This window comes from Balaenoptera ricei, chromosome 3 (genome assembly GCF_028023285.1).
Source record: "Balaenoptera ricei isolate mBalRic1 chromosome 3, mBalRic1.hap2, whole genome shotgun sequence".
In the NCBI taxonomy this organism is placed as follows: Eukaryota; Metazoa; Chordata; class Mammalia; order Artiodactyla; family Balaenopteridae; genus Balaenoptera; species Balaenoptera ricei.
Window position 1 is genome coordinate 59,511,203 of NC_082641.1, and position 12,765 is coordinate 59,523,967.

The 12,765-nt window shown below is 38.7% G+C and overlaps 1 protein-coding gene across 2 annotated transcripts in view; it reads right to left on the reverse strand.

The window, feature by feature from the left end:
- Positions 1-809: 809 nt before the first annotated feature.
- The window catches only part of ANKRD31 (ankyrin repeat domain 31), a 131,889-nt gene continuing 119,933 nt past the window's right edge, over positions 810-12,765 (reverse strand). For both annotated transcript variants that reach the window (XR_009502635.1, XM_059919352.1), the window contains one exon: positions 810-1,145. Coding sequence is in view for 1 of the 2 variants with exons in the window: in XM_059919352.1 (XP_059775335.1) it covers positions 1,000-1,145 (146 nt within the window). In the remaining variant the exon portion in view is untranslated. The remainder of the gene's footprint in view (positions 1,146-12,765) is intronic.

The window sequence follows — 12,765 nt, forward strand, 5'->3', positions numbered from 1 at the left end:
TTAAAAGTCTTCCTTTCCCCTTAGTTCCCCAGTCCCATAATTCTTCTCTCCACAGGCAACTTGACAAGTTTCTTGTGTATTCTAAAGATATTTAAGATTCTGTACATTTAAAATAAGAAAATATCAAAAAGCAACACCATATTGCTCCTCCCCATTCCCCCCCCCCCCCCCCCCCCCCAGTTCTAGCACTTGCTAGGGTAATTTTTATTGCAATTTTGACCTCTCTACCCAAATGAGAGAGAAGGGACAGAATTAGGCCACAGAGTTAAAAAGCGTATTTGGGAGCCTGGGGTAATGACAGATAAGAATAAGATGGCTATCAAAGGATTAAGACAGACCCGTATAAAGACAGCTTATAAAAACTTATAAAGCTCTTTTAAAAAAAATCTTCATGACAATGTAGCAAACGTTAAAGATGAAATATATCCTATTTAAAATAATCAGCCCCCGAATCAACACTCGATTCATTTTTTGTTCTCAGACTTGGCACAGCTACAATTCTATCTGCACTAAATTTTGTGAAACTTAAGACAAACCTCTTTCATAATTTTACATTTTGATTTCAACATAAATTCCAAAGTAAATGGGGGAAGGCAGTGGGACTTTAAGTTCTTTTTTTAAGTAGATTTACTTTACCAGGGACTTTTCAGGACCAATAGTCACTCCTATTTGTATTCTTACTTCCCATAAGGAACAACTGTTATTTATGCAAAGGTAGAAGTGTTGATATAAAGATTTGTTTAAAGTTTATTTTAGTAAAAAGAAAGCCAGAGAGTCAATATTGTTTATGGCAAAAATGTCTTTATTTTAATTGCAAAAAACTATTAATCTTACTACAATAGTTGAAGAGTTATATTTTTTCTTAAAACAGTAAACACATCTTAAGTAGTAACTCATAAAGTGTGTATTAAATAGGCCCACCAACCCACACACGACAAAATATGAACACTGGTTAATAATATGAACAAATACCTAATAAATTATTAAGAAAACAAGGCTTTAGAATGTTAGCTCCTCACATTCCACATAGAACTTCCAATGCTCATCCATCATATGGCATGGGAGAAATTCTTGATCGCTGATTAACAGTATTTCATTTATTTGAAGATAATGTGGGATGCTTTGCATTGACTCTTTGGAAGTTCCTGTTTAAAGAAGAGTCAACAAATTAAAAACTGTCGTTTAAAAAATAAGATTTAAAGATGATACAAACAGATGGAGAGATATACCATGTTCTTAGATTGGAAGAATCAATATTGTGAAAATGACTATACTACCCAAAGCAATCTACAGATTCAATAAATCCCTACCAAATTACCAATGGCATTTTTTTACAGAAGTAGCACAAAAAATCTTAAAATTTGTACGGAGACACAAAAGACCCCAAATAGCCAAAGCAGTCTTGAGGGAAAAAAAGGGAGCTGGAGGAATCAGGCTCCCCGACTTCAGACTATACTACACAGTTACAGTAATCAAGACAGTATGGTACTGGCACAAAAACAGAAATATAAATCAATGGAACAGGAGAGAAAGCCCAGAGACAAACCCATGCACGTATGGTCACCTTATTTTTGATAAAGGAGGCAAGAATATACAATGGAGAAAAGACAGCCTCTTCAATAAGTGGTGCTGGGAAAACTGGACAGCTACATGTAAAAGAATGAAATTAGAACACTCCCTAACACCATACACAAAAATAAACTCAGAATGGAGTAAAGACCTAAATGTAAGGCCAGACACTATAAAACTCTTAGAGGAAAACATAGGCAGAAAACTCTATGACATAAATCACAGCAAGATCCTTTTTGACCTACCTCCTAGAGAAATGGAAATAAAAACAGAAATAAACAAATGGGACCTAATGAAACTTAAAAGCTTTTACACAGCAAAGGAAACCATAAAAAAGACAAAAAGGCAACCCTCAGAACGGGAGAAAATATTTGCAGATGAAGGAACTGACAAAGGATTAATCTCCAAAATTTACAAGCAGCTCATGCAGCTCAATATCAACAAACAACCCAATCCAAAAATGGGCAGAAGACCTAAATAGATATTTCTCCAAAGAAGATATACAGATTGCCAACAAACACATGAAAGGATGCTCAACATCACTTATCATTAGAGAAATGCAAATCAAAACTACAATGAGGTATCACCTCACACCGGTCAGAATGGCCATCATCAAAAAATCTACAAACAATAAATGCTGGAGAGGGTGAGGAGAAAAGGGAACCCTCTTGCACTGTTGGTGGGAATGTAAATTGATACAGCCATTATGAAGAACAGTATGGAGGTTCCTTAAAAAACTAAAGAGAGAACTACCATACAACCCAGCAATCCCACTACTGGGCATATACCCTGAGAAAACCATAATTCAAAAAGAGTCATGTACAACAGTGTTCATTGCAGCTCTATTTACAATAGCCAGGACATGGAAGCAACCTAAGTGTCCACTGACAGATGAATGGATAAAGAAGATGTGGCACATATACATATATTGGAATATTACTCAGCCATAAAAAGAAATGAAATTGAGTTATTTGTAGTGAGGTGGATGGACCTAGAGTCTGTCATACAGAGTGAAGTAAGTCAGAAAGAGAAAAACAAATAACGTATGTTAACACATATATATGGAATCTAAAAAAAAAAAAAAAAAAAAAAAGGTTATGAAGAACCTAGAGGCAGGACAGGAATAAAGATGCAGACCTAGAGAATGGACTTGAGGACGTGGCGGGGGGAAAGGGTAAGCTGGGAAGAAGTGAGAGAGTGGCATGGACATATATACACTACCAAATGTAAAACAGATAGCTAGTGGGAAGCAGCCGCATAGCGTAGGGAGATCAGCTTGGTGCTTTGTGACCACCTAGAGGGGTGGGATAGGGAGGGTGGGAGGGAGACACAAGAGGGAGGAGATATGGGGATATATTTATATGTATAGCTGATTCACCTTCTTATCAAGCAGAAACTAACACATCATTGTAAAGCAATTATACTCCAATAAAGATGTTAAAAAAAACAAATCAATGAACTTAAAGATACAGATTCAATAGAGATTATCTGCTCTGAGGAGCAGAAAAACAAATAATGAAGAAAAATGATAGAATCTCAGAGTTTTGTGAGAAAAAGGAATCACATAATAAAATTAGAAAACCCAAGTTTGAACAGCTTAAATTGTTCATCAAGTGATGAATGATAAACAAAAGTAGTATTCTACTCAAGTCCATAAGCTGCAGGGTAGGCTGGAAGACACAGGGAAAGCCAATGTTGCAGTTCAAGTCTGAAGGTCATCTGCTGAAGAATTCCCTCTTGCTCAGGGGAAGTCAGTCTTTTATTCTACTCAGGCCTTCAACTGAGTGGATGGGTCCCATCCACATGGTGGAGGGCAACCTGCCTTACTCAAAGTCCACTGATTTAAATGTAAATCTTATCCAAAACCACCTCACAGAAACATGAGAATAATGCTTGATCACATTCTGGTCACTGTGGTCAGTCAAGTTACACATCAACAACAATCAGAGCCTCATGGGCCTGTAGAACGAAAACAGGTAATTCAGTATTTGTATTATCAGAGTTCCAGAATATAGTACAAAGAGAGTGGGACTGAGAGACTATTCAAGGAAATAATGGATAAAACTTCCCTAATTTGGTAAAGGACAAAACCCTACAGACTGAAGAACCTGAGCAAATGAGAAACACGATAAACCAAAGAAATCCATGCCAATACACACTGTAATTAAACTTTAGAGAGGTAAAAACAAACAAAAACAAATCTTAAAAGCAGTCAGAGAGAAACAACACATAATCTAGAGAGGAACTCCACTTGTAAAGACAGTGGATTTCTCATCTGAAACAACAGAGGCCAGAAGGAAGTAGCATTTTATTTTAAATGCTTGCTTATTGTACGTTGAGATATAATTTACATACCACAAGAAAAAAAAAAAAACTAAAAACAGAACTACCGTATGACCCAGCAGTCCCACTACTGGGCATATATCCTGAGAAAACCATAATTCAAAAAGAGTCATGTACCACAATGTTCACTGCAGCTCTATTTACAATAGCCAGGACATGGAAGCAACCTAACTGTTCATCGACAGATGAATGGATAAAGAAGATGTGACATATATATACAATGGAATATTATTCAGCCATAAAAAGAAATGAAATTGAGTTATTTGTAGTGAGGTGGATGGACCTAGAGTCTGTCATACAGAGTGAAGTAAGTCAGAAAGAGAAAAACAAATAACGTATGTTAACACATATATATGGAATCTAAAAAAAAAAAAAAAAAAGGTCATGAAGAACCTAGGGGCAGGACGGGAATAAAGACGCAGACGTAGAGAATGGACTTGAGGACATGGGCAGGGGGAAGGGTAAGCTGGACGAAGTGAGAGAGTGGCATTGACATACACACACTACCAAATGTAAAATCGATAGCTAGTGGGAAGCAGCCGCATAGCACAGGGAGATCAGCTCAGTGCTTTGTGACCACCTAGAGGGGTGGGATAGGAAGGGTGGGAGAGAGATGCAAGAGGGAGGAGATATGGGGATATATGTATATGTATGGCTGAATCACTTTGTTATAAAGTAGAAACAAACACCCCATCGTAGAGCAATTATACTCCAATAAAGATGTTTAAAAAAATAATAAATAAATTTTTTTAAAAAGTAAAAAATAAGATTTAAATTTACTTATTACAAACCCTAGACCCTAGTCAAGTCTATGAGCACATATAACAGGTTTTCTGACCAGGTCATTCTTCACTCACTCCATTTTCTATACCCAAGATAAAGCTGTAAATCAGCACTGACCTATCTTGGAAGAAAGAAGGCTGTTTGCAGTCTAAAACACCAAGGCAAAAAAAGGATAACTGAAGCTTCTGAAGGTAGTTATACAAAGCCCCTCTGTGCCTCAATTTCCAATAAATTGGGAATAAAACAGTTGTAAAGATTAAATGAGATACTGCATGTGAAATGCCTGTCTACTGCCTAATACAGAGCAAACACTCAATAAATAGTAGCTGCTATTATTATAGCAGGTATTTATTACTGAAAAGAGTGTTAGGCTGGAAGATGGATGATCAATTTTCTAGGTCACACAAACTTGGTTGTGATCTCAAGCAAGTTATATGGCTTATCTAGATTTCCATCTCCTCTGAGAGGTGAGAGAGTTGATGATCAGCAGGGTCCCTTTTAGCTCTGCCAGTTTAAGAGCCAATGATGCTAAACTGGCTTCTTTAAGCTCTCCGATAGTCTCAGAGATTCTTTTCTTGGAGATTGGCTATATGAGCTATATGTCATTCAACTAATTGAATCTTATTCCAAGGTTAGCACCAACATGCTATCTGTGTGACCTCAGCCGGGCAGTTTCAGATAGACGTATCGCATAGTCCAAGAGCTTTGTTCATAATTCTAAGCAGTACAAATGTTTACATAGTTACACATCTGCATGGATATCTGGCGCTCCTGATAAAAGTACCCATTTATCCTTCTAATGGTGATTCCCACCCTAATTTGCCTCTGGAGGACCATCCCTTTCCTCACATCTGGTCCATGTGCTTCTGGTGAAATTGTTCTCAACTGTGTGGCTGAACCACACTGACTCCATTTTGTCAGCTCCATCTTAGGTCTGCAGTCCTACCCCTTCCCTTTCTGCATGACTGTACTTTAGCCTACTCACAAGGAATGCGCCCAAGCCAGCTTTTACCTTTGTCTTCATCTGATATGGAAACTGTAAGAATGCCTTTGCTGACGCAGATAGTTAATAGTTCTCTATCAGCTTACCCTTGTCTTCAACTGATATGAAAACTGGAAGAATGCCTTTTGCTGATGCAGGTAGTTAACAGTCATGAGACCCCTCAGGGAAGGGCAGGGAGGAAAAACAGGGGTTCCTGTCAGTGTGGACCAACCACGCTTCTCCCAAGTAGTCAGATTCTATTTTTAGCTTTGGTCCCTTTAAATCCTCCTTACCCTTTTCAGAGGCAGAGTACGGCTATGAATGCTTCTGGATCATCTCCTGATCCTTCCTACCCGTGTATAAGTTACCCACAATGAACTTCACAATTACCCTTTATGGAGTTGCCTGCTTAGTTTTTTGGTCTTAAAGTTCTTGCTTAGTTCAGGGGATATAATTCACTATCTCTTCCTTCCAACATTAATCTCCTGATTTGTTTAGATCTAGGCCAATCAGTGAACAGGCATTGATTCAGGGTAAGAACACGACGCATTCAGAGTGAAGTTACATGCAATGAGATCTTTTTTTTGCCTTCTGGGAAAGAGTCACATCCAAATTCTTTCCCTCTGGACTTGAATCTGGAAGCATGTAGCTCTGGGATGATGAGGGGAGAGGCTGCTACCATGGAGCTGAGAAATGGAAAGCAAGAAAAACTGGGTGCTCAGTCATGCTCTTTGAACACTGGCTTAAGCCTGAAGAACCTACTCCTGGTCTTTCATGTACATGAGTCAATAAAATTCCTTTTTATGGGGGGTGTAACCCAGTCTGATTTGGGTTTTAAACTGTTACTTACAACCCAAAGAATTTAAACTGTTTTACACATGGTCCAAATGTAAACAAAATAATTCCCTTATTAGCAGGTTTGTTTTATAGACTATCTGAAGCAAGGTATCTCACAAAAGTTGGGAGTGGAGAGCATTCATCCTTCAGGAAAAGCCCATGGAAATAAGGCTTTAAATATTAATTTAAATTAATTTTGCTAATATTAGCTTAGTTTCATCAGAGCAAGGATGGGCCTGTATGCACAAAAAACCTATTCTCTTTCCAGTGAATGGGCCTTGCCTTAAAAGTCACAGACCCAAACATGGGCACTTGTAAGAGATGGCCAAGAGCACCTGAATAGCTTCATCTTGTCTGTAACCAGAAATTATCACCATAGGGCTCACATAGAGAAGGTCACCGACAAAAGTGCGGAATGATAAGCAGTGGCTCCACAGGAAGCAACCTGCCCGTCTTCCCAATTGACATGCTGGAAACAGAGTGGCCCAAACTTGGGTTGCTGAGATGATATAACAAAAGTGTTTGAAAAACAGCATTTTTGGATGGACATTTGTTAACCTATTAACCCACAGAAGTGGAGTTTGGAGTTTTCAATAAAGTAATGCTAATGTTAAACCTTTTTTTCCTTTTGCCTTACCATTCCCATCATTCACCTTTGTCAAATGAGAAAATAACACCTATGTGAAAGTTTTCTGTAAAATTGTAAAGTGTTATTCAATACTGCTTTGCACTCTAAACTAGCTTTGCTTGGAGCTGATCTGGCTCTCTCTCTCCCTTACGTGCTGTAATAAATTAAGATAAAGGGACCATTTTAGGCCCACCTTCTTCTTTTTTTTTAGCAGGGCTGACTTTATCACTAAAGTCAGTAGGGTGTGATGGTTTTGATTTATAACTTTCTCAACAGGTTAGCCATGATAGATCCACAAAAGTTATTTGGTTGATATTCTGTCTAGTGGCTATTCACATGGCTTCTCTTTCAAAGGAACAGAGGTCATGGCAGCCAAAATCCCACCCCCAGATCCACTCAATTTCACTGTCAGCGTAATACACTCCTGACTTTCCTGTAATCTGCAGGACTTTAGGAAAACTGCAAGTGGCTCTGTGGTAACAGAAGGTGCCACTTCCTGGGTAAGCCCATGGACATGAAATTCTGGGAACATACATATCACACCACAAAACTTAGTATTAAGACCATCCCCTAGTTTCTCACAGAATAGCCTCTTTTCCATAATGATCAGACTGGAAGAAACAAAGACCATTCCTTACAAAACACCTGTTCTCATCTCCTTTACCTCTCAACTTCTGCTGCCTTTTCTTTCTCCTCTACCACCTCTTCTGCAACAGGTATCTCTGAACTCCATCTGCCACTGCATTCCCACCCGTTTCATTCCAGCCCATGCTACTAGGATACGGCACCTTTGGCTGACAACTTCTAGCTTCCAGATTTCTTTGTTGTTATCCACAGTTCCCAATATATTGGGATGGGGTGGGCAACAAAACAAAAAACACATTCATACAGAAAACTGAGCTAAACAGGGTAATCCTCATATAAGAAAATGTAAGAATACAGCAAACTGATTTCAAATTTATGATCCCAGTTTGAATTGTGCTAAGTAACTATACAATTGCTACGTTATCTTATTACATAATAGTACAAGCTTCAAAATTATTTGAATCATTCCAGGCAAACAACATCCAGGAAAGTTAAAGACAAAGAACTTCACTAACTTTTCTTCCTTTTTTGAAGTTGAGTCAACCTTTTCTCCATGTCTACATATGGAAAGCATACCTGAAAGCATCAATGCCAGTATGTAATATTTTTAAAACTCTTTGCTTTTTCTTTTCATAAAAAATTAAACATACATGCAGTGTACTACAGCTACTTAAAATAAGTAAAAATATATTGTGATTTGTATTATCAATCTTCTGAGAAATAAATAATAACCTGTTACTACAGTAGCTGAGAACACAGTTCTAGAATTGAGATACTCTTCTGTGGGCCCTAGTCTGGGCTCACTCTGCATGTCTCCTGCTTTCAGGGCTTTTAGAACTGTTTTCAGTGTTTTACTTTTGTATATACTCTAAATTTGGCCCGAAGGTATGGTTTTACTGCAATCCTCTCCCTGCCCCAACTCCCCTGCTGCCCAGGTAACCAACGATAACAACCCAGGGTATATCATATCCTTCTATAGTTTGTTTCTGTGCTCTAATAGTCATATCACACATTTGTCCATCACTTTTCAATACTTTAATCCTTGCACAACCATGTGAGACAAGAAAGGGAAAGAATCCAAGTAGTTAGGAAACTGAGATTTAGATTTTATTTTTTGATTTAATAATTCATTTATAGTACTCAATATACTCACTGTTACTTAATAGGAACTTAATAGGTTGCACAAGATACAGGCACTTAAATATAAAAGAACAGTGAACTAAAGTTTCCTCACCAATGCAGTCTATACTCTTACTACAATACTTACTACTCCCACCAAGCTTTGGGCCAGTTAGCATAGGAACAAATAAAGGGACTGCAGGAAGCACACACTTAAAAGACCTGCTTCCAAATTGGAAGTTCCCAAACACTGGAGTTTTGCTTCCACTCTAGCCCTCACAGTCATGTTGGAGGTAGGTAGCTAAGAGGGAATGAAGCAGCAAGATTCAGATACTGGATGTAAAACGTTTAAATTTAATATACTTTATAGGAAATGATTTTACTTTGGGTCCATTAGTAAATTGTTACTGTTCCATGGAAAGATCTTAGAAAAACTAAGCTGTTGCGATCTGCAGCAATATGAACTGACAGGTACGGCACTGTAATACCAGGAGCAAACACACACATAGTCTTAAGCAGTCTGACAATATCTACTATTCATTTTTCCCAGTCCTGACTGTGGGGAGGATTAAGTGTACTAGTGCTCGGAAGTTCAGTTCTGCTTAAGGGGCCAGACACCTGTGGCTCTGGAGCCTCAAAGAAACAAAGAGGAATAGGAGGATTTAAAAAAGAAGTTCTATCACTGAAAGAATTTTTGTGAATGAGGTAAAGAGAAATTAGAACCCTGAGAGATAGTAACTTAATCTGTTATTTGGTCAAACAATTACCATCTTCTTTGCAATGATAACTAAGGACATCTACTTGTAGCTTTGTGACAAAGAATTTTTCCATCAGAACTGTGAAAACCACCAATTCACCCCATTAGCAGGTAGGAGCCCTTCTCCCTTTAATTTTCACTTTTACTTGGGGTAGATTCCCTAGGCAAAGTCAGTGCCCTCTGAGATCTATAAATAAAATTTCTCAACAGTAGCACATTTAGCAGCCCAGTACAACAAGGAAGATAGCAATTTAATCGGACATTTGTCTTTTCTTGTTGTCCCTAAGCCCCAACAGGAAATGCACAGCTAAGGAACCATTCTGCTTATGGACAAGGTAGGGAGAAATAAATCTCCCTTAAGTAATATCGCCAGACTTTAGATATTCTGCACAAGTCTGCTTAAACTGAATTGATAGATTCATTAGTAGGCAAAAGAATGGGCTCATGCAACTATTCATGTTATCTAGTGGCCAAAACTGGCACTTCAAAATGACATACTAGTTAGGTTAAAAATAATTTAACTTTTACTGTTCTTTTTCCTGTTTTTTTTTTTTAAACTAATGACAGTGTTTTGTTTTTTTAAAAATTTATTTATTATTTATTTATTATTATTACTTTTTGGCTGTGTTGGGTCTTTGTTTCTGTGCGAGGGCTTTCTCTAGTTGCGGCAAGCGGGGGCCACTCTTCATCGCGATGCGCGGGCCTCTCACTATCGCGGCCTCTCTTGTTGAGGAGCACAGGCTCCAGACGTGCAGGCTCAGTAGTTGTGGCTCACGGGCCTAGCTGCTCCGTGGCATGTGGGATCTCCCCAGACCAGGGCTCGAACCCGTGTCCCCTGCATTGGCAGGCAGATTCTCAACCACTGTGCCACCAGGGAAGCCCATTTTTCCTGTTTTTTTGGGGGTTTTTTACAGTAAAAGAGAACCTTTAATGTATGTCATGAAAACGTCTTTTATACCAGATTTCAATGACCATTGAAAAATGCAATAAATAATGTGAGATAAAATAATTTTTAGACAAAGTAGAGAGGGTTTATGAATGAAGGAAATTCTAAAGGATATAACACAGGAAGGAAACTTGTCCTGGATGCAAAGTTTGAGAAGTGAAATAGAACAGAGAGCAAATAAAGTAGTAAATATGTAGATAAATCCAAATGAACACTGACACTTAAAAACAATACACAATACAAATACTACATATGATAATACACAATTATGTAAGGCTGATGAATTTTTTTTTAAACATCTTTATTGGAGCATAATTGCTTTACAATGGTGTGTTAGTTTCTGCTGTATAACAAAGTGAATCAGTTATACATATACATATACATATATCCCCATATCTCCTCCCTCTTGCATCACCCTCCCACCCTCCCTATCCCACCCCTCTAGGTGGACACAAAGCACGGAGCTGATCTCCCTGTGCTATGCAGCTGCTTCCCACTAACTATCTATTTTACATTTGGTAGTGTATATATGTCCATGCCACTCTCTCACTTCGTCCCAGCTTACCCCTTGCCCCTCCCCGTGTCCTCAAGTCCATTCTCTACGTCTGCGTCTTTATTCCTGTCCTGCCCTTAGGTTCTTTGGAAACATTTTTTTTTTTTTTTTTTAGATTCCATACATATGTGTTAGCATACGGTATTTGTTTTTCTCTTTCTGACTTACTTTACTCTGTATGACAGTCTCCAGGTCCATCCACCTCACTACAAATAACTCAATTTCGTTTCTTTTTATTTTCCTCTGTTTTTGAAAAAAATTCCCTTAATATATCAAAAGCAGAAATAATCAGATTCATTATTTTCACTGATGGTTCAATTCTGACACATCCCTAACCCATTTTACTTCTCTGGTTCTCAGTTTCATCATCTGTAAAACAGGTCCAAGACTAGCTGATCTATTAGGTTCACTTACAACTTGAAAATTATTGAACTCAGACTTCCAGAACTTGTGCTTACAAACTAAGCATTCTACACTTCATTACGATTATGGAATGAAACATCACTTGCTCTAGTTATAAATGAAAATTAACATACTTATGTATACATTCTCATCCTGAATCAGAAATATAATTCCAATCAAAGGCAAAATGATTAAGAATAATTTTAATGAACTGTAAAAATACATCTGCTCTAGTTATGATGGGGAAAAATTCTACTATGGCTATTTAAATACAAAGTTCAGGGACTTCCCTGGTGGCGCAGTGGTTAAGAATCCACCTGCCAATGCAGGGGACACGGGTTCAAGCCCTGGTCCGGGAAGATCCCACATGCCACGGAGCAACTAAGCCCGTGCGCCACAACTACTGAGCCTGTGCTCTAGAGCCCACGAGCCTCAACTACTGAGCCCGCGCACCGCAACTACTGAAGCCTGCGTGCCTAGAGCCCATGCTCTGCAACAAGAGAAGCCACTGCAATAGAAGCCCGCGCGCCGCAATGAAGAGTAGCCCCCACTCACCGCAACTAGAGAAAGCCCATGCGCAGCAACGAAGACCCAGTGCAGCCAAAGAAAAAAAAATAAAGTTCAGTGTCTTCTGATAAATGAAGGATCCCAAAGGATAAATATGGTGATAGAGTATTACATGATTGGATATCTAAAACTAAATTAAATTAATAATTTGGCACAGATTTACATTATAATATCAAAAGCCATCTGTGGGGCTTCCCTGGTGGCGCAGTGGTTGAGAATCTGCCTGTCAATGCAGGGGACACGGGTTCGAGCCCTGGTGTGGGAAGGTCCCACATGCCGTGGAGCAACTAGGCCCGTGAGCCACAACTACTGAGCCTGCGCGTCTGGAGCCTGTGCTCTGCAACAAGAGAGGCCGCGATAGCGAGAGGCCCGCGCACCGCGATGAAGAGTGGCCCCCGCTTGCCGCAACTAGAGAAAGCCCTCACACAGAAACGAAGACCCAACACAGCCAAAAAAAAAAAAAAAAAAAAAAAAAAAGCTATCTGTGAAAACTGTACTGGAATCAAGAAATAGACTTATTATATTTAGAAGTTTAAAACTATTTAGGCCCTCATTGTTCAGGGGAAAATTGAAATTAATAGGTGGTTCTTTAAGCTGAATTAGGTTTGATTTTATATGTAAAGTGTTCAGGTTTTCTGTGTCTCTGTCGTACAGACGTGAACCTTGGAGTTCTACTAAAAAGAAGCTCCTAAAT